At 41.8% G+C, this 27,393-nt stretch overlaps 1 protein-coding gene across 4 annotated transcripts in view; it reads right to left on the reverse strand.

Moving 5' to 3' along the window:
* SFT2D1 (SFT2 domain containing 1) overlaps positions 1-27,393 on the reverse strand; it is a 775,689-nt gene that overhangs the window by 230,867 nt on the left and 517,429 nt on the right. For all 4 annotated transcript variants that reach the window (XM_040350714.1, XM_040350713.1, XM_040350710.1 and 1 more), the window contains one exon: positions 23,574-23,632. In XM_040350714.1, coding sequence (XP_040206648.1) covers positions 23,574-23,632 — 59 coding nt within the window. The remainder of the gene's footprint in view (positions 1-23,573; positions 23,633-27,393) is intronic.

The raw sequence follows: 27,393 nt of genomic DNA on the forward strand, positions 1-27,393 counted from the left end.
CAAAAGGTTCAACTCGCGGACCTCCTTGATGCTCCCGAAGGAGGTCCACAAATCTGGAAACCAGCGAAGATTTCCCCCCACCCCACTGAATATTTAGATCAGGGAGGGGGTTATATACTGACTGAGGACAGCCCATGGGCATAGCCAGGTTTTATTTGTTCTGCCTAGTTCTACTCCTGCAGAGGCAATATAATCCAATGGTCAAGATTAAGGAGGCGCTGTGTCCGTCGATAAACGAAAGAGACATTTTTTTTTTTAAGACAGACATCGTTTTTGTATAGCCAGCATATATTACAGTTCTGTCAAAAAATTGGCAAAACAGTCTTTAATTTTTAGTCTGATGATATTTACCAGCATCAACCTCTAATAGTATATACAGTATACTGTATCTCTTCTGTCTGTTATTCTCAGAGTGGATTAGAGATTACTCAAAACAATAATCGGCCAACTAATCAATTATAAAAATAATCGTTAGTTGCAGCCCTACTATTACTTTCCCCTTCGTTTTCCTCCCTTTGAAGCTCTACCCATAAGGATTCCACCTCCTACCTAGCGCTATTAGTGATGTCGTTGCTCACATTCACATAATTCTTGATATACAAGCATACCCCTCCCCCTTTTTTACCCTCCATATCTCTGTGAAAAGGGGAAGACCCCTGAATGGTTGCCAGTCAATTATGAGAGCTGTCCAACCAAGTCTCTGAAATTCCCACAAAATCTAAATCCTCCTCATACATCAGCAGCTCCAATTATCCTATCTTGTTAGCCAGACTTCTAGCATTGTTATACAAGCCTCGTAATTTTCTCTGGTTGCATACTATTTCCTTGTTAGTTGTTATGAGGCTGAAATTTGTATTTGTCAACTTACTTACCCTGGGTTTTGGTATTCTAGTCATGCTACCGCTAATGCCCACAATATTACCTGAACCTTGTTCCATGCTGGCTAGCTCTACATCTGGACCCCCCTATTATCTAGTTTAAAAGCCCCTCTAAATTTTTGGCCATCTTCTCTCCTAGCCGAGCTGCATCCTCCCCATTTAGGTGCAGTCTGTCCTTGCTAAAGAGCCGGTAACAAACCGAGAAGTCGGAACCAGTTCTCAAGGTATCCAAACCCCTCCTTTATAAACCAGCTCCTCTTGTTAAATTCCCTAATCTCCTGCTATAAACATCATACAGTTCTGCGCTTACAGTCTGTGACAGATTGCCCTCTCTGTCCTAATAATTGAGCTGAGGATTGGTTCAAGGTCCTACCACAGGATGGTACTATGGATACAAAAATTGATCAAAGTGTGTGCCACATCCTTAAAGCGGAGGTTCACCCTAAAAACATGTATATACCATTACATTCAGCATACTCCCGATGCTTCACCCGATACTTGTATTGTCGGCGGTGATAAGTGCGTGGGGAAGTTACAAGCACCGATCACCACTGATTTTAAAGCAGCTGAAAGCTGCCGTGTATCCCGTGTATGCTGCCTTGTGTATGCCGCCGTGTGTATCCCGTGTATGCCGCCGTGTGTATCCCGTGTATGCCGCCGTGTGTATCCCGTGTATCCGGCCGTGTTTCTCTCCCCTTTGGTGCTTCTCCTCCACCCCCTGTAAATGTCAGGCTGGAGAGCGGAGTAGGAGCCGGTAAATCCGGCTCCTTACTGCTCCGAATGGACAGAGTCAGTGATCACTGACTCTGTCCATTCACATAACTGAAACATTGTAACCTGTGTTTACAAATGTTTCAGTTTATGAATGAAGAGAAGACGCTGTCTTCACTCCATTCATTTTCAGCGCAGCTGATGCAGCTGAGAAAGGGACAAGGGAACATGTGTCCCTAGTCCCTTTCCCTGTCTCAAAGGGAAGATGTCAGAGGTCAAAAAACATACTGACACATGTGCCGCTGTCACATGAGATTAAAAAAAGTATCGGTATTCGGTATCGGCGAGAACTTGAAAAAAAGTATCGGTACTTGTACTCGGTCTTAAAAAAGTGGTATCGGGACAACCCTACCACTTAAGACCCAGACCAATATGCAGCTAAAGGACCCAAGGTGTTTTTACAATTTGGCACTGCGCTGCTTTAACTGGAAATTGCGCGGTCATGCAATGTTGTACCGAAACAAAATTTGCGTCCTTTTCTTCCCACAAATAGAGCTTTCTTTTGATGGTATTTGATTGCCTCTGCCTATTTTTTGCGATATAAACGGAAAAAGACCGAAAATTTGGAAAACAAAATGATATTTTCTACTTTTTGTTATAAGAAAAATCGAATAAACTAAATTTTAGTCAAACATTTAGGCCAAAATGTATTCAGCCACATGTCTTTAGTAAAAAAAAACAAAAAAAAAAAAAATCGCAATAAGCGTATATTTATTGGTTTTCGCAAAAGTTATAGCGTCTACCATAGGTGTGCGCAGCCTATTGCATTAGGGTGTGCACACCAAAGCTCAAACACACATGCGTGTGTAATATACCATATATGGCAGTGGGAAAGTCAGTAGGGCTTTGTCAGCAGGGCAGAGATCAGTGTCAGTAGTTTATCTTTATTTGTATTATATTATTATTATTTTTTTACAATTTTATTTTTATTATTATTTTTTTAAATATTTTTTTTATGTTTGGGGGCTTTGGTGAAATTTCAGTGGTTTAAACAGAACCCTGATGTCTAACTTTTGAGACAGAGAAAGGGACTGATGACAGATTCCCCAGTCCCTTTCTCTGCAGCCAGGCAGCAGGGGGAATCTGCATAGTACAGGGTGATTAAGGTGTGCCCAGGCACACCTTACACCCCATGTGCACACGCCTATGGCGTCTACAAACTAGGGTACATTTCTGGAATTTACACAGCTTTTAATTTAAGACTGCCTATCTCATTTCTTGAGGTGCTAAAATGGCAGGGCAGTACAACCCCCCCAAATGACCCCATTTTGGAAAGTAGACACCCCAATGAAACTGCTGAGAGGCATGTTGAGTCCATTGAATATTTTTTTTTGTCCAAAGTGATTGAATAATGAAAAAAAAAAGTTGTCACTAAATTATATATTGCTCACACATGCCATGTTTATATGTGGAATTGCACTCCAAAATACATTCTGCTGCTTCTCCTGAGTACGGGGATACCACATGTTTGGGACTTTTTGGAAGCCTAGCCGCGTACGGGACCCCAAAAACCAAGCACCGCCTTCAGCATTTCTAAGGGCGCAAATTATTGATTTCACTCCTCACTACCTATCACAGTTTCGAAGGCCATAAAATGCCAAAATAGAATAAAACCCCCCCAAATGACCCCATCTTGGAAAGTAGACACCCCAAGCTATTTGCTCAGAGGCATGTCGAGTCCATGGAATATTTTATATTTTGACACAAGTTGCGGGAATTTGACAAACTGATTTTTTTTTGCACAAAGTTGTCACTAAATGATCTATTTCTCACACATGCCATTGGCATATGGGGAATTACACCCAAAAATACATTCTGCTGCTTCTCCTGAGTACGGGGATACCACGTGTGTTACTTTTTTGGAGCCTAGCCGCGTACGGGACCCTGAAAACCAATCACCACCTTCAAGATTTCTAAAGACATACATTTTTGATTTCACTCCTCACTACCTATCACTACCGATCACAGTTTTGAAGGCCATAAAATCCCAAGATGGCACACAACCCCCCCAAATGACCAATTTTGGAAAGAAGACACCCCAAGCTATTTGCTGAGAGGAATGTTGAGCCCATTGAATATTGAATTTTTTTGCCCCAAGTGATTGAATAATGACCAAAAAAAATAAAAAATTACAAAAAGTTGTCACTAAATTATATATTGCTCACACATGCCGTGGGCATATGTGGAATTACACCCCAAATTACATTCTGCTGCTTCTCCTGAGTACGGGGATACCACATGTGTGGGACTTTTTGGGAGCCTAGCCGCATACGGGATCTGAAAACCAAGCACTGCCTTCAAGATTTCTAAGGCCATACATTTTTGATTTCACTCCTCACTACCTATAACAGTTTTGAAGGCCATAAAATGCCAAAAAAGCATAACCCCCCCCCCCCCAAATGACCTTATTTTGGAAAGTAGACACCCCAAGCTATTTGCTGAGAGGCATAGTGAATATTTTACAGCTCTCATTTGTTTTTGAAAATGAAGAAAGAAAATAAAACTTTTTTTTTCTTTTTACAATTTTCAAAACTTTGTGACAAAAAGCGAGATCTGCAAAAAAATCACCATACCTCTCAGCAAATAGCTTGGGGTGTCTACTTTCCAAAATGGAGTCATTTGGGAGGGGGGTTTGTGCCATCTGGGCATTCCATGGCCTCCGAAACTGTGATAGGTAGTGAGGAGTAAAATCAAAAACTTACACCCTTAGAAAGCCTGAAGGCAGTGATTGGTTTTTGGGGTCCCGTACGCGGCTAGGCTCCCAAAAGTCTGACACATGTGGTATCCTCGTACTCAGGAGAAGCAGCAGAATGTATTTTGGGGTGTAATTCCACATATGCCCATTGCATGTTTGAGCAATATATCATTTAATGACAACTTTGCGCAAAAAAAAAAATATATATATTTATTTTTCCCGCAACTTGTGTCAAAATATAAAATATTCCATGGACTCAAGATACCTCTCAGCAAATAGCTTGGGGTGTCTACTTTCCAAAATGGGGTCATTTGGGGGGGTTTTGAATTGTCCTGACATTTTATGCAAAACATTTAGAAGCTTATGTCATACATCACCAACTCTTCTAACCACTTGAAGACAAAGCCCTTTCTGACACTGTTTGTTTACATAAAAACATTTTTTTTGCAAGAAAGTTAAGTTGAACCCCCAAACATTATATATTTTTTAAAGCAAAGGCCCTACAGAGTAAAATGGTGGGTATTGCATTTTTTTTTTCCACACAGTATTTGCGCAGCGATTTTCCAAACACATTTTTGGGGGAAGCACTAAAACACACTATATTGCCCAAATTGTTGATAAAAGTAGATCTTAGGCCAAGTACATGGATACCAAACACGACATACTTTAAAATTGCGCACAAACGCGCAGTGGCGACAAACTACATACATTTTTAAAAGCCTTTAAAAAGCCTTTACAGGTTACCACATTAGATTTACAGAGGAGGTCTACTGCTAAAATTACTGCCCTTGATCTGCCCTTTGCGGTGATACCTCTCATGCATGGTACAATTGCTGTTTACATATGACTCCAGACCGACGCTTGTGTTCGCCTTTGCGCAAGAGCAGGGGGGGACAGGGATGCTTTTTTTTTTATATTTATCTTTTTTTTAATTTTATTTGTAAACTGGTCCATTTTATTTATTTTTTACCATTTTTATTGTTATCTCAGGGAATGTATATATCCCTTATGATAGCAATAGTTAGTGACAGGTACTCTTTTTTTTTTTTAAATTGGGGTCTATTAGACCCTAGATCTTTCCTCTGCCCTCAAAGTATCTGACCACACCAAGATCGGTGTGATAAAATGCTTTCCCAATGGCTCTGTTTATATCCGGGGGGGGGGGGGACATTCCCTCCCACTGAATGTAAAAGCAGTCTAGAGGCTAATTAGCTGCTAGGACTGCTTTTAAATGAAAGCTGACCGCTGGCTGAAGAGAATACCAAGATGATACCAAAATCACACGGTTGGACTTTTCCACGGGCAAGCCTCCGTCGGAATTTTGGAATTTCGACCGTATGTACGCGGAATTAGGAGCAAAATCGCTCCTCCGCCCCTAATGCCCCCATGCTTTGGCATATATGCTCTTTTTTAAACTGTGGTGGTGAAATCACCTCCTACAGCACTGGAGTCACGGCTTTATATATCGTGGGAGCAAACACTGTTGCTGTCAAGATTAAAAAGTCTGCGCAACAGCTGAATGGCATACCTGAAAACAGTAAAGTGAATTACATACCTGAAAAGCAAGCATGAAAAAACATAACAATAAAACTTTGCAGACTAGAATACAGTAAAAAAGAGCAGATTAGAGAGAGAATAGAGAGGGAGAGAACAATAAAACGACAACTATTTTTGGTTTTATTATTTTATATTTTTTTTGTGTTTTTATTTTTTATTTATTTTTTTAACACTTTTTTTTGTAACTGTAACTGTTCAACTTTTCGGTTCCAGGTTTGGGTCTCTCAAAATGCGATGGCATCTTGGGAGACTCTGAGTAAGTGTGCCTAGCCTGTGAAATGTTTTACCCTACGCTAATACTTCACTAGTGTGTGAAAGCGTTCAAAACATTCACCAATACACGACCAGGATCGTCAGGACAGCGGGGACAAAAATAACGGGTGTCACGCCTATATCCACGTTTGGTACAGACACGACATCTTCTTTGGGGGGCTTGTTGGGTAGGGGTACTCCTGAGGACATTAGAAAAATGTCTCTCATGCAGTTGGCTTACTGCATTTGGTAGGGGATGGTGAGGTGCAGAACCGCCTGGATACAGGAGTTCTAAGATGATCTCATCCTGGAATGTAAGGAAGGATCCATTCCATCCTGAAGCTTTGTATAAGACATAAGCATTCAGTAAAGTCAATGCTTATGTCTAATGAAATAAATATAGAGACACTTTTTTGTACCAGCATCTCGCCTTACGGGCAATATGATACGGTGCCATCAACTGGTCGTTGAGGTCCACCCCTTCCATATTTTGGTTATATTGGTGGACACAGAAGGGTTTCTCCACAAGACCAGCCGCCGTACGAATTTGTACTGTCGTGTCTGCGTGAAGGGTGGTAAGAACGAAAACATTCTTATTGTCCTGCCACTTCACAGCGAGCAATTTATTACACCTGCAGCAGGCTCTCACCTCCAGCCTAAGATGGGAATCTACAAGCCGCTGGGGAAAGCCCCGGCGATTAGGTCGCATGGTGCCACATGCTCCAATCTGATGATCAAACAAGTGACTAAAAAGTGGCACGCTGGTGTAATAATTGTCCACGTATAAGTGGTACCCCTTTCCGAATAAGGGAGACACCAAGTCCCACACGATCTTGCCAGCGCTCCCCATGTAATCTGGGCAACCCTTCAGCTCTACCTCATAATCTTTGCCCTCATAAACCCTAAAGCTTGTGTGTAGCCTGTTGCCCTGTCACAAAGCTTATAATGCTTGACCCCGTATCTGGCACGCTTGCTGGGAAGGTACTGCTTGAAAGACAAGCGGCCAGAAAATTTAATCAGGGACTCATCAATGCAGACAACTTGCTGGGGATTAAACAATGCTGCATAACGTTCGTTGAAATGGTTTATGAGGGGCCGAATTTTGTAGAGCCGGTCAAATTCAGGGTCTCCACACGGACGACAAAGTGCATTGTCACTGAAATGCAAGAACCGCAGAATCGCCTCGTATCGTTTGCATGCAAGCAGAGAATATGGGCATATGGTGGTGTGGACTTGTGAACCAATACATCCACAACTTCGGAAATTGGTGTATGCCCATGTTGAGGGTAAGGACCAGAAAGGTCTTAAATTCGGAAACCGTAAGTGGTTTCCATTCTCTGGCAAGGACGGAATGGGCATTAGCGGCGATGTAAGTACCAGCATATAAATTACTCTGGTCCACAATAGATCTATAGAGATCTTCCTTGAAATACAGCGAATAAAAATCAAGTGACGTAAAATCAGCTGTATCCACCTGAATACCGGGTTGGCCAGTGAATGGGGGAAGTACGGGTTCTGCAGAAGTGGTGGGGACCCAATCAGGACAGGCAAATTCTGCAGGAAGGGCACTATGGGCACGACGGGCCTGTCTTTGTCTTTTTCTCTGTGGCAGCGGGGCACTACTTGTGCTTGCCACCTCGCCAGCTTGAACTGCACTTATGGGACTCGCCACGTCACCACGTGATACTGCAGTGCTGGATGAACGACCAGGGTGTACTAGGCTGCTGGTGCTTGCCAGTTCACCAGAAGGAATAGCGGCGCTAGTACTTCTCTGCTCCATACAAGGGTCCTGCGGTTCTTGCTGCTCAACATCATCAGAACGGAGTCAGGTACGCCTGGCCTTAGCAGGGACCACAACTTAGTCGTCAGAGCTATCTGGCATGGAGCCGCTGTCGTCTACAGGATCGTATTCTGAGCCAAAATCTGACAGATGCGTGACCACCTCTTCACTATCTGTCTGGCTCAGAAACGTGTAGGCCTCTGCACTAGTGTACATTCGATTTGCCATTTTGGGCTCTAAATTTAGTCGTACACTAGTAATGATTCACAGGTAAAAAAAGCACCTGACTGTCAGCAAACGTAGAAAACGCTTAAAAAAAAACTGTTAGCGATCGCAGGGATCAGGCCTGTCTCTGCGAATGCTGCAGTTATGTGTGTTGTGACAGTGATCGATCGATACTGCACATGGGTGGGTTGGGCTGGGCGGAGGGGCAAAATGCAGGTGCTAGCGGGTATCTGGGCTGATTCCGCCAACAATGCGTTTTTGGGTACCCTAAACTGCTAGGTATGCTAGTATAGATCTCATCAGATCAGGTATCGATCCGTTCAGATACTATACCACTAAGGGGGGTGTATGCTTTGCGCGTGGGTGTAAGCATTACTGGCACTAACCTAACGCTGCCTGGGGCGACCCAGACCCTGACTGACGCTAAAATTTAATTGATATCACCCGCCGGACGATCAGGGGGTTAAACCTTCATTGGGTTATATACGGCAGTTGCCCTGATGCTATAAACAACAAACTAACCAGCGTCACCCGTAACACTTATGCGGTGATCACTGGTGAAAGGGTTAACCAGGGGGGCAATCAGGGGGTTAAAACCTTTATTAGGTAATATATGGGGGTACCTGACGCTTTATAAAAACCTGGCGGCAAACCTAAATAACTAACTGGCTAACCTGCGTCACCAGTGACACTTATACGGTGATCACTGGTAAAAGGGTTAACTCTAGGGGCAATCAGGGGTTAAAACCTTTATTTAGAAAATGTATGTGGGTACCTAACACTATAAAAACCTGGCAGCGAACCTCAAAAAATAACTAGCTACCTAGCGGCACCAGTGACACTAATACAGCGATCAGAAAAACGATCGCTTAGTGACACTGGCAATAGGGGGTGAAAGGGTTAACTAGGGCGGTGATCAAGGGGTTAAACCTTTATTAGGGGAGGAAGGGGGCTACCCTGGACCTAAAGGGGCCTAAGGATAATGTCCCTAACACTTTTTTCTGTCACAAATGACACTAAATGCAGTGATCAGAAAATAAATGATCACTGCAATCAGTGACACTGTGACAGGGGGCTGGGGGGGGTGATCTAGGGGGTTTATGTGCCTGTGTGTACTGGTGTCAGTGTGGTGCTTGGTGCAACTCACTGTTAGATGTCTTCTCTCCTCTGTGTCGGACGAAAAGACCGACACAAGGATAAATGACATCACTTCCTCTAGCTGTGTTTACAGTTACACAGGCAGAGGTGGGCAGAGGCGGAAGATGATTCACTGGATCGCTCCCAGAGTCCACGGAACCGCCGCATGTACCGGGGGGGGGGTCCCGATCGGACCCCTGACCCACGTCTAGGCAGGCACATACAGGTACGTACATGCGCCTGTCCGTGCCATTCTGCCGACGTATATCTACATGCGGCGGTCGTTAATGTGAGATCTCGGATCAAAAAGACCTCAGATCTTACATTTACACTTAAAAGCAATAGAAAATAAACTAAAAATGGTCCTTTTAAGGCCAGAGGGTGGAGGGTCGAGTGGGGGATATCGCTCCCTCAATCGTCTCCACTGCTACCGATGGATCCAGTAAGCGTCAGAGATGACCGGGACGCAGCGGGAGGGGGGCACCTCTCCCTCTGCCAAAAAAGTGATCTCGCCGCAGAGACCACTTTTATCGCAAAGCGGACCGCCAGCCGTTGAAATAAATACTGGGGGTTATGGAAGCTACGTACAGTGCCTAGCAAAAGTATTCACCCCCTTGGCATTTTTCGTGTTTTGTTGCCTCACAACCTGGAATTAAGATGGATTGTTTGAGGATTTGCATCATTTAATTTACAGAACATGCCCATAACGTTGAATAAATCTGAGCTTTTTGCCCATTCCTCCTTGCAACACTGCTCCAGCTCCTTCAAGTTGGATGGTTTGCGCTTGTGAACAGCAATCTTTAAGTCTGGCCACAGATTTTCTAATGGATTGAGGTCTGGACTTTGACTAGGCCATTCCAACACATTGACATGTTTCCCCTTAAACCACTCAAGTGTTGCTTTAGCAGTGTGTTTGGGGTCATTGTCCTGCTGGAAGGTATACCTCCATCCTAGCCTCAAATCACATACAGAGTGGTACCGATTTTGCTCAAGAATATCCCTGTATTTAGCACCATCTATCTTTCCCTCAACTCTGACCAGTTTCCCAGTCCCGACTGCTGAAAGGATTTTTTCCCTATGCTAGGGTCACCAGTAAGGCATTTGCATATCGCTATCATATCTCCTTTCAATCATCTCTTCTCCAGAGAGAATACGTTTAATGCGTGTAGTCTTTCCCCATAACTGTAGTCCTCTAGTCCTTTATTGGTTTTGTTGCCCTTCTCCGGACTCTCTCAATTTCCAGCACATCCTTCTTGAGGACTGGTGCCCGGAACTGGACAGCATACTCAAAATGCGGCTGGACCAGAGAGACCTGTAGAGTGGTAGAATAATCATTTTATCCCTTGAATATATCCCCTTTTTAATGTATGTTAATATTCTGCTGGCTTTGTTTGCAGCATGACATTGCTAAGCCTGTCATTTACTAGAACCCCCAGATATTTTCCCAACCTTGATTCCCCCAGTGGTTCTTTACCTAGCGAGTAACTTGCACTCATATTTTTAGCACCCGAATGCGTTACTTTACATTTTTCAATATTAAACCTCATTTGCCATGTCGTTTCCCAACCTATTTGATTGAGGTCTTGTAAGTTTTCCACATTTTTCTGTGAAGTTATTGCCCTGCTTAGCTTTATATTGTCAGCAAACATGGAGCTTGAGCTATTTGTACCAACCTCCATATAAATTAAACAAAATTGGTCGCAAGACAGATCCTTGGGGGATCTCACTTACCACACCAGACCATTCTGAGTACTCACTATTCATCACCACCCTTTGGACATCCCCCTGTAATCAGGTATCTATCCAGGGACATACCTTATGGTCCATGCCGACACACCTCAGTCTTTGACAAATCCAGATATACCACAACCACAGGCCTACCTTTATCTAAGATGGCAGCTCACTTCCTTATAGAATGTTAACAGATTAGTCTGGCAAGAACGATCCTTCTTAAATCCATGCTGATTGCTACTAATGATACTGTTTCCATTAGCAGATTCTTGGATATAGTCCCTTATCATCCCTTCCAATGGTTTACAAACTATTGATGTTAGACTGACTGGCCTGTAGTTTGCAGGGATATGTCTCTGCCTTTTTTTAAATATTGGTAACACGTTGGCTTTTCTCCAATCATCTGGCTTCATTCCAGTGAGTAAACTATCCATATAAATTAGGAACAACGATCTGGCTATCACCTGACTGAGTATTTTAAAGACTGTCGGGTATAAGCCATCTGGTCCTGGTGATTTGTTTGTATTAAGTTTTTCAAGTCTATTTCTAACACTGGCTTCTGTTAGCCACAAGGGTGTATTCTGTGATTTGTTAACAATAAAGTATTGCTTACTATATTTCCTTTGTGAAAACTGAGGAAAATAATGCATTCTTGTCTTTTGTAACTAAATTCCCTTCATCATCTCTTATGGGCCAATATGCTCTAGCTGTTAATATATAAAAAAAAAATGTCCTGGGATTTTAATTACTCTCCTCCGCTATGTGCCCTTGTGGTCTATTTCATCAGCCCTGATTGTGCTCTTACATTTCTTATTGCTTTCATTGTAGTGTAGGAATGCTGACACTGACCCCTCAGCCTTATATTTATTTTTTTCTGTTCAAATTTTTTATTGAAAATAAAGAACAAAGAGTAATATGACAAACATTTTTGGATGAAACGATAAAGGAAATATAATGGTACATCTTGGATATGATGGATACAATCATAACAGCAAGATCATTTAAGTAGAGACAACTTGTAAGCAAACAGTACATTTTAAAGGGTGTCGTTATAACGAGAGCTACTGGGGACATATTAACTAGGGGCAAATAAATCTAAAATAAAAAAGAAAACGACTCCATTCCAAGAGCAGTGCAAAATAATAATTTGTACTCTGTAGGTTCAAGATTAAAGTGGGGGTTCACCCGAAAAACACATTTTTAACATTAGATTGAGGCTAATTGTGGGAAGCACAATCGGGTGTTTTTTTTTTAAATCAATGCAGTACATACCGTTTTAGAGATAGATGTTCCGGGCTTCCGGGTATGGTCTGCGGGACTGGGCGTTCCTATTTGATTGACAGCCTTCCGACTGTCGCATACAGCGCGTCACAAGTTGCCGAAAGTAGCCGAACGTTGGTGCGCAGGCGCCGTATAGAGCCGCACCGACGTTCGGCTTCTTTCGGCAACTCGTGACACACTGTATGCGACGGTCGGAAGGCTGTCAATCAAATAGGAACGCCCAGTCCCGCAGACCATACCCGGAAGCCGCGGAGAACATCTATCTCTAAAACGGTATGTACTGCATTGATTAAAAAAAAAAAACACCCAATTGTGCTTCCCACAATTAGCCTCAATCTAATGTTAAAAAAAAAATTCGGGTGAACCCCCGCTTTAAGAAACCGTAAGCTAAATAAGGGCAGTAAATCACAGTACTGCCCTTGTGCTCACAGGTAAGGTGTTTTAACATGGGGACAAGAAAATCCAGAGAAAGGGGAGCGTGGAAAGAGAGATAGAAAAGTAAGAGCTAGAAGCAAAAAGGAAAGGAGGAAAGAAGAGTAGAAGAAAACGATGTCGGCGTGGTCGCACAGACCCCCGAAGGGTCATAGTGTCAAACTGAGATATCATCTCAACTTTCACGGGGTAAGTAAGGTAGCATCAAAATCAGGGGGGAGAAAGTTCTCCACCCAAGGGTTCCAAACCCTGTTGTGCTGGGGGACTCGGCCTAAAATTATTGCTTCAGTCTTACTATGGATCATGGGTCACTCTATTTTTCACTTCAGCTATATGGAGTTTAGGGGTCTTCCAGGCCCTGGCTATAGTTTGTTTAGCGGCCGTGGTTAATTGGAGGAGAAGGCGAACCTGGGCCCTAGTGTAGTCTCTATCAACATGATTTAGTAGGGCCAAAGATGAATCAGGGAGGAGAGTATCATGCAATAGTGTAGAGGCCATATGAAATATCATTATCCAAAATTGTTGTACAATAGGACAAAACCACCAAATATGCGCATGAGTACCTCTCTCCCCACAGCCTCGGAAACATACAGGTGGGTAGGAAGGTAAAAATTTGGATATCCTAGCGGGGACTAAGTACCACCGCATGAGCACTTTATAATTGGCCTCTAAGGCTATCACATTTTGAGTGGAAGCTTTAGTGCAGGCCCACACATTCGCCCAGTCATCCGATTCCAGTTACAAATACAAGTTACAAATATTTTCGTAAAAGGACATACCGTCAAATGAGGGACGAACACCTGTCACTGTTCGAGTAAAATTAGCTATTTGAAGGTAGCGGAAGTATTCAGCAGAGGGTAATTTAACCTGGGCCTGGAGTTCCAGGAAAGTTTTGAGAGTAGTTTTATTCACTACATCACAGATCCGGCGTAACCCTGTCTGGGACCAAAGCCGAAAAGATTCCGGTTCAGTGAAAGCAGGGTAAAAACGTGGGTGGCCAAAAATCGAAAGTAACGGGGTATGGGTAGAAACTAATTGAAAAGGGCCACGTAAGGTATCGCAAATTTTGAGCGAATGACGCTTAATCGGATTTGTAATAGGAGTACGGATCGACGGGGGTAACCACAATAGATTGTAGACTAATAAAGGAGAAATGTCTATAGCCTCCAAGCTGACCCATATTGGAATTTCAGTGGACGCATGAAGCAAGGTGATCTGGGCCAGCTGGGAGGCTTGATAGTAGCGAAGAAAATTGGGAATCCCAAGTCCTCCACTAAGTCTATTGCGGAGAAGAATAGATCTAGATACCCTACGTTTAACAGGACCCCATATGTATTTGAACACCCGGGACTGGACAGTCCGGTGAAAATAAGTTGGGACAGCTATCGGCAAGACTCTATAGAGGTATAATAGCTTAGGAAGCAGGGACATTTTGACAGCAGCCACTCGCCCCAACCACGAAACACACAATGGTTTCCAAGAGTCCAACAGGGATGATAGCTGTGACAACATAGGGAGATAGTTAGACCTGAAGAGAGAAGCAGGGTCACTAGTCAGGTTTATACCTAGGTATGGTAGAGAAGAAGTGGACCAGGTAAAGGGGAAATATTCTTGAAGATGGGCTACCTCCCAGGGGAGAGACACATTGAGAGCCAACGATTTAGATTGATTGACTTCTAGGCCAGAGATTTTAGCAAATTTTCAGAGGATTTGTAATAGATTTGGGAGGGTTAAACGGGGGAAGTTACAAATAGAAGTGCATCGTCCGCAAACAGGCAGATTTTATGAGAAGTAGAAGCAATTTCCAGCCTTATATTTTTTGAAGGCCTTTTGTTTCTTTTTTATTAAATTTTCAGCTATAGTTTAGCCACACAGGTTTAATCTTGGCTCTTTTATATACATTGGAATGCAGCCAATACCTTTATTTAATATGTTCTTGAAAGCACTCCCATTTTTCCCTGAGGCCCCGTACACACGGTCGGTTTGGTCTGATGAGAATGAACCGAAGTTCATTTTCATCGGACCAAACCGACCGTGTGTATAGGCTATCGGTCTGTTTTCCTTCGGTCCAAAATTTTAAAACATGCTTCAAAACCGAACCGATGGACCGCTTCCCCATCGGACCAAACCGATGGTTAGTACAGAAAAGCATCGGTTCAAAACCTGCGCATGCTCAGAATCAAGTTGACGCATGCTTGGAAGCATTGAACTTCATTTTTTTCAGCACGTCGTGTGTTTTACGTCACCGCTTTCTGACCCGATCGGATTTTGAACTGATGGTGTGTACACACATCAGGCTGTCAGTGGTGAACCGATGAAAACGGTCCGTCAGACCATTCTCATCGGTTTTGTCCGACCGTGTGTACGGGGCCTGAGTGTTTCTTGGATTTTATCCCATTTAATATTGTGCAGCACAGAGCGCAGTTTAGGGAAGTCTGCTCCTTTGAAATTCAGTGTACTTGTATTACTCTTGTGCTTTTTTTTCATCTGGTTTATACTGAATGTAATTAAAGTGTGATTGCGGTTTCCTGAGTTGCCCCCATGTTTTTACATCCACGATCAGGTCTGTGATATCTGTAATCAGTGGGTAATCAGTGGGTCCAGTAATACATTCTCTCTCGTAGGTGCATTTACCAAATGACCCATGAAATTGTCCTGCAAGACATTTAGGAAATTGCGAGCCTTAGATGAAAGAGCAGTTCTTTCCGCCCATTTGATATCTGGATAATTGAAATCCCCCATCAATTACATTGCCCTGTCGTCCTGACATTCCTAACTGTGACAGGAGGTCAGAGTCCTCATCTTTCAGGTTAGGGAGCCTGTATCATATGCCAACAATTACTTTCCCATTAGTTTTCTGCCCTTTGGGGCTCCAACCACAAGGATTCCACTTCCTCTCTTGATGCATAAGGTTCACTTGCAAATCCTTTTTGATGTACATGCACACCCCTCCCCCTATTCTAACTGCCGTTTCTCTAAGATATAGGGAGTACCCCTGAACAGTTGCCAACCAGTCATGTGAGCTGTCAAACCAAGTTTCTGATATTCCCTCAAAACATTGTCAGACTGCTTTTTTTTTACAGCTCTAGCCACCCGGACCATCTCTGTGTACACAGCAATACAGCTATGATCCATCAGAACTGAATTGCCGTGTACTAGGACAGGGAGGATCCCGACAGCAGGACATGGTTGGACATACTAGGCAAGCCCGATATACACTGATGACATTTTTTGGGCGTGACTAGCATGCAACTGGTTATTTATTGTGGTTCTCCAAGACAACTAGTACAGGATGGACATAAATAATTACAGATGTGTAGACTTCTTAAAATGCAATAAGCTGGTCGAAACATATTTCACTGGTTTTGCTAATTGAATCAAGCATAGTGAATTAAATGTCTCAGGTCACTTTTCATTATGGGTTTCACGATAAACAAGGTTTTTACAATAATGAAAAGACCCAGAAAGGGGAAAAAAGGGCAATCACACTAGATTTTTGTACTCCAGTGTTTCTCAACCTTTTTTCAGTCATGAAACCCTTTGAAAGTATATTCAGCATCAAGATACCCTAGTCTAAGGATAGGTTTACACTAATACAGGTGGTCCTGGGGGCAGGAATCGCAGCTGTTCCTGCACCCGCAACCATCCACAACTAAAACGTGCTGCTCTTTACAGATGCATGGGACTGCCACTCATTCTTAATTGCACCCCCACACATATATAAAAACAGTTAATTTGCAAATGTGGCAATTGCTGGGAATTTGCATGGTGCTTTTGTACCATGTGATTTCTCTGCCACTGTGGCTTAAAAATGGTGCAGGAACCTTTTTCCTGCATTAACCTTTTTGCTGCCAGGCCCTGTTCTCCCCTTTAAAACTCAGTGGCAGGACCATTTTGCATTTTTTCCATTGCTTTTTTTATTATTTCCTTACAGCTTTCAGGGTTTGTAAAAGACCACCCAAACCATATATTTTCTGAAAGCACACAACCTGTATAATAAAAAGAAGGGGCTACTAATTTTTATCACCATGCGATTTTTGTGAAAATGTTTATCAAAGCAATATTTTTGCTGAAAATACACTAAATTCATTATTAGCCAATAAAAACTCAGCAAATTTTACAAATTTCCTACCAAATAAAAAAGCTTAACTTGTATTGAGTTAATAAATAACAAATGTGTAAAAGAATAGGGAAAAGGGAATGGGAGTAATTTGCGCTTAGTAAGGAATGTATATTAATAAAACAATTAAGATAGGGTCCTGAGAAGGACGTCCTGCTGCTAAACACTACAACTTAGATATAAAGTGTAAAGAAAAATGTGCAAAAACAGTGTAGCGCTGGACAGCATATACCACATAAGTATCTAAAGCAACAGGTGTAAACAATGTTAATCTATAAGTGGTAACAATCTTTTGAAACTTAATTCAATATGTGAATACACAACAGCTATAAATGCATAGGTTGTTATAACACTGTGCCAATCATTATGGCACTGAGCATAAATTACTTATAAATATCAACAGATGAATAAACAGTGTAAAATAAAGTGACCAATTCAGCATATGAGGTGCAAAACAAAAAGAGTCCACAGAAAAAAGCTGGAAGTTCACAGAAAAAAGCTGGGAGTTATTAGCCCCTTCCAATGCAGGTGATGAAAAGATGCAAACAATGAAAGTCCAATTAGGAGATCCACAGGTGAGAAAGGAGGGAGATTTCAGACATAAGTGGCCCGACACCAGTAGAAATAAAGGCTTACCAGAAAGCCTGTGACTAATCCCTTTCAGGAACAGTCTAAACCATGGGTCTTCAAACTACGGCCCTCCAGGTGTTCAGGAACTACAATTCCCATCATGCCTAGTCATGTCTGTGAATGTCAGAGTTTTGCAATGCCTCATGGGATGTGTAGTTCCGCAACAGCTGGAGGGCCGTAGTTTGAGGATCCCTGGTCTAAACAGTCATAGCAGGAAATTCTGATCCTTTGGGGTGTCAGGAACGAATCCGGATCTCTCCACAGATTATAATCCACAGCTCCTCATAGGGTTAACCACTGCTTCCAAATGGAACTTGCATAGATGTATGTGAGCGTGTGTTTATCAAACACCATTGTTTACACCTGTTGCTTTAAATACTTATGTGGTATATGCTGTCCAGCGCTACACTGTTTTTGCACACAATAAATAACAAATATTTGTAAATTTGAATTTTTTTAATTTTTCACTTAGAGCTTTAAGAGTGTGTAAAATACCCCCCCCCCCCACAACCATATATTTTCTGAAAGCACATGACCAGTAGAATAAAAAGAAGGTGTTAATACTCTTAGTTACATGATCTTATCTTCCTACCTTGACTCTCTACGTTTGCAATACCAATAGCTGAAATCATAGCTCCTGTTATACATGTTAAAAATATTGCTTCGTATGATGCTCCTTACTTTACCTCTTATCTCACACTTTTCACCAGAGAAGCTTTATTATTACTCTATTTTCTCATTGAATTGTATAAACACGTACTGTATGCTATAATTGTACAACCTTTTTTATATTTTGGAAAACATAATAAAATATTTTAAATGAAAAAAGAAGGTGTTGCTGATTTTTAAGGCCCTGTGACCGTTGCGCAAATGTTTATCAAAACAATATTTTTTGCTAAAAATACAATAAAATAATTAACAGTTAAAAACGCAGCAAATTTTACAGATTTCCTGCAAAATTCCTACTAAATATAAAAGCTTAACCTGTGTTAAGCTAATAAATAACCAATATTTGTAAAATTTTAAATTGTGCATTTTTGCAAAATGGTGAAAATCGAAAGCACACAAAAAATGTAAATATCCAAATGTCTCAAAAAATCTGAAGGTTTTCATATTCCCTTAGGCCCCGTACACACGAGAGGATTTATCCGCAGATACGGTCCAGCGGACCGTATCCGCGGATAAATCCTCTCGAGGATTTCAGCAGATTTCTCTGCGATGGAGTGTACACACCATCGCATTGAAATCCGCGCTGAAATCCTCTGGCGATGATGTGTCGCGCCGTCACCGCTATTATGACGCGGCGACGGGCGCGACGCTGTCATATAAGGAATTCCACGCATGCGTCAAATCATTACGACGCGTGCGGGGAATCCCTTTGGACGGATGGATCCGGTGAGTCTGTACAGACGAGCGGATCCATCCGTTGGAATGGATTCCAGCAGATGGATTTGTTGTGCATGTCAGCAAATATCCGATCTGCTGGAATCCATCCCAGAGGAGATTTCTCCGCGGAAACAGATCCGCTGGCGTGTACACACCATAGGATCTATCCGCAGAAACCCATTTGCTGGGATTTATCTGCGGATGGATTCTATCGTGTGTACGGGGCCTCACAGCTTTCAGATTGTGCAAAAGACCCCCCTAACCCATACATTTTCTGAAAGCACATGACCAGTAGAATAAAAAGAAGATGCTACTGATTTTTAAGGCCCTGAGATATGTGCGCAAATGTTTCTCAAAACAATATTTTTTCAAAAAAATACTCTAAAATCATAATTAGCAGATACAAACATAGCAAATGTTACAGAATTCCTAAATTAATAAATAACAAATATTTGTAAATTTAAAACTATACATTTTCTGAAAGTAGAATAGAAAGAAGGTGCTACTGATTTTTAAGGTCTCATTATATTTGCGCAAATGTTTATCAAATCAATATTTTTGCTACAAATATCATTACAAGCATATACAAACATACATTTTTACAAAATTCCTGCTAAATACCTACTAAACATAAAAGCTAGGGGAGGGGCGCTGCAACCTGGGTAAAGGGGTAGTTTGTTTTTATTGTTTTGTTTTCCTTTTTGCCATCTTATTTTTTTTTTCAAGGTGGAATGTAATGTATAATGACACTTTTTTTCTGTTGATGTGGTTGTATTTATGAAATGGGAAAAGAGTTAATGAAGAAACATAATAATATTGACGAATGTAAATGTAGACACGATAGAAAAAAATAAAAACGTACTTAAAAGAAAATATAAAAGCTAAACCTGTATTAAGTTCATAAATAAATTGTGCCTTTTTTGTAAAATGCTGAAAATCTAACATATGCAAAAGATCTAAATAATCAAATTTCTCGAAAAATCGAGGTGGTTTTCATTTTTCCCTTACAGCTTTCAGAGTTTGCAAAAGACCCCCAAAACCATATATTTTCTGAAAGCACGTGAAAAGAGGAATAAAAAGATGGTTATACTGATTTTTAAGACCATGCAAATGTTTATCAAATTGCTATTTTTACTGAAAAAAACACTAAAATCCTTATCCTTATTCTTAAATCAGGTCAATAGGGAAGTGCCGCAAACGCCCCACAACTTCTTGCAATGCATGCGGTTGCAGCGCATTTGTTGCCAATAAGGGGGTTAGAAAAGGCAATGAAGAGGCATTGCATCACTTTCTCACTGCCTGTCAGTAGCCTCTGGAGAGCAATCCGAACACAAATTGTGCTTCAGAGGCAAGGGAGATTTAGACGCATTTGTCTAAATTTACCCTTAGGCCCCTTTCACACGGGTGCCTCCATTTTCCAGAATCCGCTTGCTCAGCAGAGGATTGCCCCGCTGATCTCCACTGAGCAGGCAGGTGACATGCCCATCTCTGCTCACCGTTTTCATCCGATCATATCTGGTCCGATCTGCCAGACAGATGGAAAACAAGACCACTAGCCATCTGAATTTTGTGGACAGGATTGGATAGTGGCTGATGTAAGCGGACATGCCACCGATGACATCCACCGCTCCATAGGGGAGACTGGAGGGTCCAATCAGGCCTGCCTGAAAAACTGACAGACGGACTTGTTCGGACAGGCTGTATGAAAGGAATTGTATTTATTTACTTTTTAAAAGATATATACATTTTGGGTTTGAAAAGACATCAGGGGTCTAAACAGACCCCTAATGTCTCTTTTCTGAGACAGAGAAAAGGGACTGAAGACAGTTCCTTTCTCTGCATCCTGACCTGCACTGTAATCAACGACATGGAATTCTGTATAGAGACTCACACACTGTTTACTCTGTGTCAGTGATGAATGAACAGAGTGAACGCTATTGATTATTCTTGAAAGAAGAGGGGCTGGTAAACGCATGTTTAATAACCGCTCTCCATCCTGAAGGTTACTGAGCTCCCGGGAAGCAGCTGCAGTGGGTGGAGGGAATGCAGACCAGCAAAGCTACATGGGGGGGCACTGAAAGGGGGGGGTGGCATTTAAAAAATTATTTACTGCAATTGCCAGCAGGAGAAGCCGTGGTGGAAAGCTGGCAATTGCATCGGATCCACAAGGGATCCGGGTTAACTTGGCAGGGGGATAGGTGGTGGAGGAAGGGGACAGTTAGGGAGGGTAGGGAAGACATGTTAAGTGTAGTGCAGCAGGGGAAGTGGAGGAGAGGAAACAACGGAAAAAAGGCAAAGAAGCGGCAGCAGCAAGGGGGCTATCTTTTTAGGTTAATAGCTCTGATTATTGGCTTTTTAGCCACTAATAAGAGCTATTGATTTGTTCAGCAGCATCTCTGCTGAACAGTTTGGCTATAAGCCGACCATGAGCTTATAGCAGATGGAGGACTAAGGTCTGCGCGGCGTACAGACCTGGCCAGCTGGAAACAGTGCGGACCTGGCAGTGAAAAGGTTAAATGCAGGCACAGCAGCCCACTCAAATGAATGAGTTGTTGTAACCAAGCAAACGTGGCTCGCAGAGCCACACTAGTTTTAACCTAGTTTAAGAGCTCATTCACACAAGAGGTTGGGGAGTGGAAAATTAATGTGACTGTCATATTTTACCACCCCCCAAACTACTCTCCCTTTACCTGCAAAGGCAGCCGCCAGGGTTGTACTCATAAAATAGTCCAAAATGCAGCGCTTCAGTGAAAATAAAATAACAAATTGCAATGTGATAGTCCATATAGAAAAAAATCAATGTGCGATAAAACTGATAAAAAGGCGATGTGAAACCTCCATCAAGCTTCAGTGTGCAAAGCAAAAGCCACCACACTAAAGTGCTATCAATCTGCTTACCAGAAAGATAAGACAAAAAGCGATGTAATCATACAATGCAGAGGGTCAGTAGTAGATGGGACACTCCAGACTTGATGGATCAATCAAATAATATCCAAAATCGCCAGCATCAGAAAGACCTTCAGGACTCAAAAGACCAAGTGGGTATATTATGCAATCATCAATGGAAAATTACCCAGTACGAAGAGAGAAGCAATAATAGTGAAGCCCGTAAATGTAAAAGCATACAATATTTATTGTAGTCTACTTACAGGAATATAAGAACATCATGACATAATAAACTCCGCCGCTCCTAACGTGCTTGTATCGGCCAGCTTGACATGTTTCATTCTATGTTGAAAATACCTCTGATGATATCCACATAGGATGAAACATGTCAGGCTGGCCGATATAAAATTGCTGCTCCTAGCGTGATTGTATGTCATGATGTTCTTATATTCCTGTAAGTAGACTACAATAAATATTGTATGCTTTTATGTTTACAGGCTTCACTATTATTGCTTCTCTCTTCATACTGGGTAATTTCCCATTGATTGCATAATATACCCACTTGGTCTTGTGAGTCCTGGAGGTCTTTCTGATGCTGGCGATTTTGGATATTATTTGATTGATCCATCAAGTCTGGAGTGTCCCATCTACTACTAACCCTCTGCATTGTATGATTAAATCGCTTATTGTCTTATCTTTCTGGTAAGAAGGTGATAGCACTTTGGTGTAGTGTGCTTTTGCTTTGCACACTGAAGCTTGCTGGAGGTTTCACATCGCCTTTTTATCAGTTTTATCGCACATATATTTTTTCTATATAGACTATCACATTGCCATTTATTATTTACTTTCACTGAAGCACTGCATTTTAGACTATTATATTTGTGTTTGCTAAAATCAACAGACTGTGCTAGCTGCTTTTTTCTTGCTTCTATAAGTTAGCACAGATATTTGTACACCCTGCTTTTATAGGGTTGTACACATGCTGTAGCCACAGTGCTTTGCCTTCTCACAGTGTCTTTTCTTCACACCTCTCACGCAGCTGCACGTGCCTCCCCAGCTACACTGACAGAAGCATCACAGAAAAAAACAGATCACATCCCAGAAACATGTGCACCCGAATGGCCCTTAACAACAGATGTCATGGGTTGGCAGGAAGCGGGCAGGCAGCCCACAGCTTTCTGCTTACCTGTGGCAGCTGCATGCAGCGGATGGACACCCTTGTAAAAAAAAAAAAAAAAAAGCTTAAAGCGGTGTTCCAAGCAAAAAAAAAAAAATATATAAAATAAAAGCCAGCAGCTACACACACTGCAGCTGCTGACTTTTAATAATGGGACACTTACCTGTCCTGGAGTCCATCCATCAGCTGTCGGGTGCTGCCGCCGCCATTGCGGGTAAGGGAACCCAGCAGTGTAGCTTTTCTGCTTCATGCTGGGAACCCTACTGCGCATGCGTGAGGCCCTGCTCCTCTCTCCTATTGTCCCGGGGGAGGAGGAGGGAGCCCCGCAGTGACATCAAGGCCCGGACTCTCAGAAGTGGTATCCTGTCCCCCCTCCCTCCCGAAAGGTGCCAATTGTGGCACCGGAGGAGGGGGGGAATCAGATGAGCGGAAGTTCCACTTTAGGGTGGAACTCCGCTTTAACTGGTGGCAAGAACAATCTTTAACTAGATCCCTGCTTAGTTCGGGAAGTTTTTGGTAATTTTGCCACGGCACCATGGAAGCCGCTTAAGAAATGCTGGGGTAAACAATAAGCTCCAAATCAAACTTCAGAACATATTTTTAGTCAAATGGAAGATACAGCTATAGATACTTACCATGTCATTGCCAGGAACTGCAAGATACAGAAGAGGAGTGCCAGACCTTTCTTATGCCACTAAAAATAAAATAAAAAACAGCATTAAAACACAATTCTTGGTTGCATTAGACAAATTAAACTATTGCAAGGGAAGTTGTGAGGTAGGAATAAGCTGAATAAAAATAACAGCAAGTTTATACAGTCCACTGACCATGAGAAAGCAATGTTATCTTATCTGTTATCAAAGCACTAATTTCAAAGGTTATAAGAAGAAATAAAATCTGACAATTGATTTAATCTTCAGTTTAAGTCCTAAAGTGACACTAAAGTCCAAAAATAATCCATACACTTCCACTACTTAAAGTGGATGTAAACCCTCACATATACCCAGTGAAGTGAACAGCCTCGGGTGATACACAGGGATGAAACAAATCTCCCTACATAAGTTTTACATGTATATCTGCTGCCTTCAGCTTTATATACGGTTTAGAAAGTGCACGTTCTGTTAGAATTTTCTCTTCCTGATTCACCTGTGGGTGTGGATTCTTGCCATACACTGTGACACAGCTGATTGTAGGAAAGGCACACACCCCCTCTCCACATATGCAGAAAAAAGAAGAAACAATACAGAGTCGTTCTGTGAATAGACCAGCTGTCTGTAATCTATTTCTTTGCATCCACCCCGACACAAAATTCAGCCTGGTTTTATATCAGTTGACGGAGAACTTGTCAGACGTTATCATGCCGATAACAGAAGAACTTTGAAGAGAGGCAAGTAAACACTGCAGCTATACAGTGCCTTGAAAAATGTATTCAGACACCATGAGATTTTCCTAATTTTGCCATGTTACAATCAAAAACGTAAATTTACTTTATTTTTATTTTTTTGTGATAGACCAACACAAAGTGGACCATAAGTGTGAAGTGAAAGGAAAATGATAAATGGTCTTCAAATTTTTCACAAATAAATATCTGAAAAGTGTGGAGTGCATTTGTATTCAGCATCCCTGAAGTGAAGAGTTAATACTTTGTAGAACCACAGTTCGCTGCAATTACAGCTCCAAGTCTTTTTGGGGATGTCTCTACAAACTTTGCACATCTGGAGAGTGGAATTTTTGCCCATTCTTCTTTGCAAAACAGCTCAAGCTCTGTCAGATTGGATGCAGAACATCTGTGAACAGAAATTTTCAAGTCTTGCCACAGATTCTCAATTGGATTTAGGTCTGGACTTTGACTGGGCCATTCTAACACATTAATAGGTATGAGCTTCGAGTTCGAGTCGAACCCACGTTCGACTCGAACATCGCATATTTGACTGTTCGTCGAATTGCGAACGTTATGGGCGTCACGGCCCATAATTCACTGTGGTAGTGCATTGCTGGCTGATGATTGGCCAAGCATGCACTATGACCCACATGCTTGGCCAATCACAGCATGGTCTGTACAGAGAACCGAAATTGGCCAAAGCCAGGGTGGCTTTGCCCAATTATGCCTTAGGGGATTTAGTACACGCCCCACACTATATAAGGCCGCCTAGAAGTCGGCCTTGTGTAGTGTGTTCCAGCGTGCTGAGAAAGAGAGACACACAGTGTAATTTCATTTGAGTTAGATAGAGCAGGCAGACAAATCAGTTAGCTCCAGTTACAGTGTGTAGAGGATATACAGTACAGACCAAAAGTTTGGACACACCTTCTCATTCAAAGAGTTTTCTTTATTTTCATGACTATGAAAATTGTAGATTCACACTGAAGGCTTAAAAACTATGAACACATGTGGAATTATACATAACAAAAAAGTGTGAAACAACTGAAAATATATTTAATATTCTAGGTTCTTCAAAGTAGCCACCTTTTGCTTTGATTACTGCTTTGCACACTCTTGGCATTCTCTTGATGAGCTTCAAGAGGTAGCACCCCATCACTCTCCTTCTTGGTCAAATAGCCCTTACACAGCCTGGAGATGTGTTTGGGGTCATTGTCCTGTTGAAAAATAAATGATTGTCCAACTATACGCAAAACGGATGTAATAGCATGCCGCTGCAAGATGCTGTGGTAGCCATGCTGGTTCAGTATGCCTTCAATTTTGAATAAATCCCCAACAGTGTCACCAGCAAAGCACCCCCACACCATCACACCTCCTCCTCCATGCTTCACGGTGGGAACCAGGCATGTCGAGTCCATCCGTTCACCTTTTTTGCGTCGCACAAAGACACGGGGGTTCGAACCATAGATCTAAATTTTGGACTCATCAGACGAAAGCACAGATTTCCACTGGTCTGATGTCCATTCCTTGTGTTCTTTAGCCCAAAACAAGTCTCTTCTGCTTGTTGCCTTTCTTTAGCAGTGGTTTCCTAGCAGATATTCTACCATGAAGGCCTGATTCACACAGTCTCCTCTTAACAGTTCTAGAGATGTGTCTGCTGCAAAATGTGGCTACCTTGAAGAACCTAGAATATGAAATATATTTTCAGTTGTTTCACACTTTTTTGTTATGTATAATTCCACATGTGTTAATTTATAGTTTTGATGCCTTTCAGTGTGAATCTACAATTTTCATAGTCATGAAAATAAAGAAAACTCTTTGAATGAGAAGGTGTGTCCAAACTTTTGGTCTGTACTGTATATGCATCCCAGGTGTATATATATATATATATATATATATATATATATATATATATATATATATATATATATATATATATATATATATATATATATATATATATATATATATATAATGTATACACTGTATTCACTTTAGCTAAAACCGTTCCTGTTATTCTCTTCATAATATACTGACAGGCAGGCAGGTGATTGTGCTAGCTGGGGTATTTTCACTTAGTGTACTGTGTCCTTTGCACAGTGTGCACCTAAAGCTTACCTGAATACAATTGCTGGTGTTCTCATACAAATACAGACAGGGACCTCCAGTATTCAGTTTTAGTATCCTTTGCACAGTGTGCACCTAAAGCTTACCTTAATACAATTCCTGGTGTTCTCATACTAATACCACAGGCAGTGATCTGCAAGTATTTTCACTTGGTGCACTGTGTCCTCTGCATAGTGTGCACCTAAAGCTACCTGAATACAATTGCTGGTGTTCTCATACTAATGCCACAGTCAGGGAGCTCCAAGTATTGTCAGTTTGTGTACTGTGTCTTTGCACGGTGTGCACCTAAAGCTACCTGAATACAGTCAGATAGTGTACCGTGTCCTTTGCAAAAATGTATCAGTTCAAAATTACAAACAGATTCTACTTAACAAACCTACAGTCCCTGTATTGTTTGCACCGCCTGTATACTGCTGTTCAGAGTATATAGGGCCTGATTTTCATCCATATTGCCGGGTCCAGACATTACATTATAGCCGCAAGCAGTTTTAAACTACTTTTTTCCTATAGAAATGTCAATTTGTGCAGGGACCGTTCTAAACACGGAAAAAACACATGCCCCTTCACAGGCATACTATAGACACCCAGCAGGTACGATATTTAAATGAATATTTCACTTTTTTTTCACTTTAAGCATCATTAAAATCACTGCTTCCAAAAAAACTTCAGTTTTTAAAACTTTTTTTTGCATTGATACATGTTCCCTGGGGCAGGACTCGGTTCCCCAAACCCTTTTTAGGACAATAACTTGTATATAAGCCTTTAAAATGAGCCCTATTGATTTCGAACGTTCGAGTCCCGTAGACTTTAATAGAGTTCTAAAGTTCGCACGAACGTTTGGTCCGTTCGAAGGTTCTGATGCAAACCGAACCGAGGGGCTCATCCCTACACATTATTATGCTTTGATCTAAATCATTCCTTTGTAGCTCTGGCTGTATGTTGACCTGCTG

This window comes from Rana temporaria, chromosome 4 (assembly GCF_905171775.1).
Source record: "Rana temporaria chromosome 4, aRanTem1.1, whole genome shotgun sequence".
NCBI lineage: Eukaryota > Metazoa > Chordata > Amphibia > Anura > Ranidae > Rana > Rana temporaria.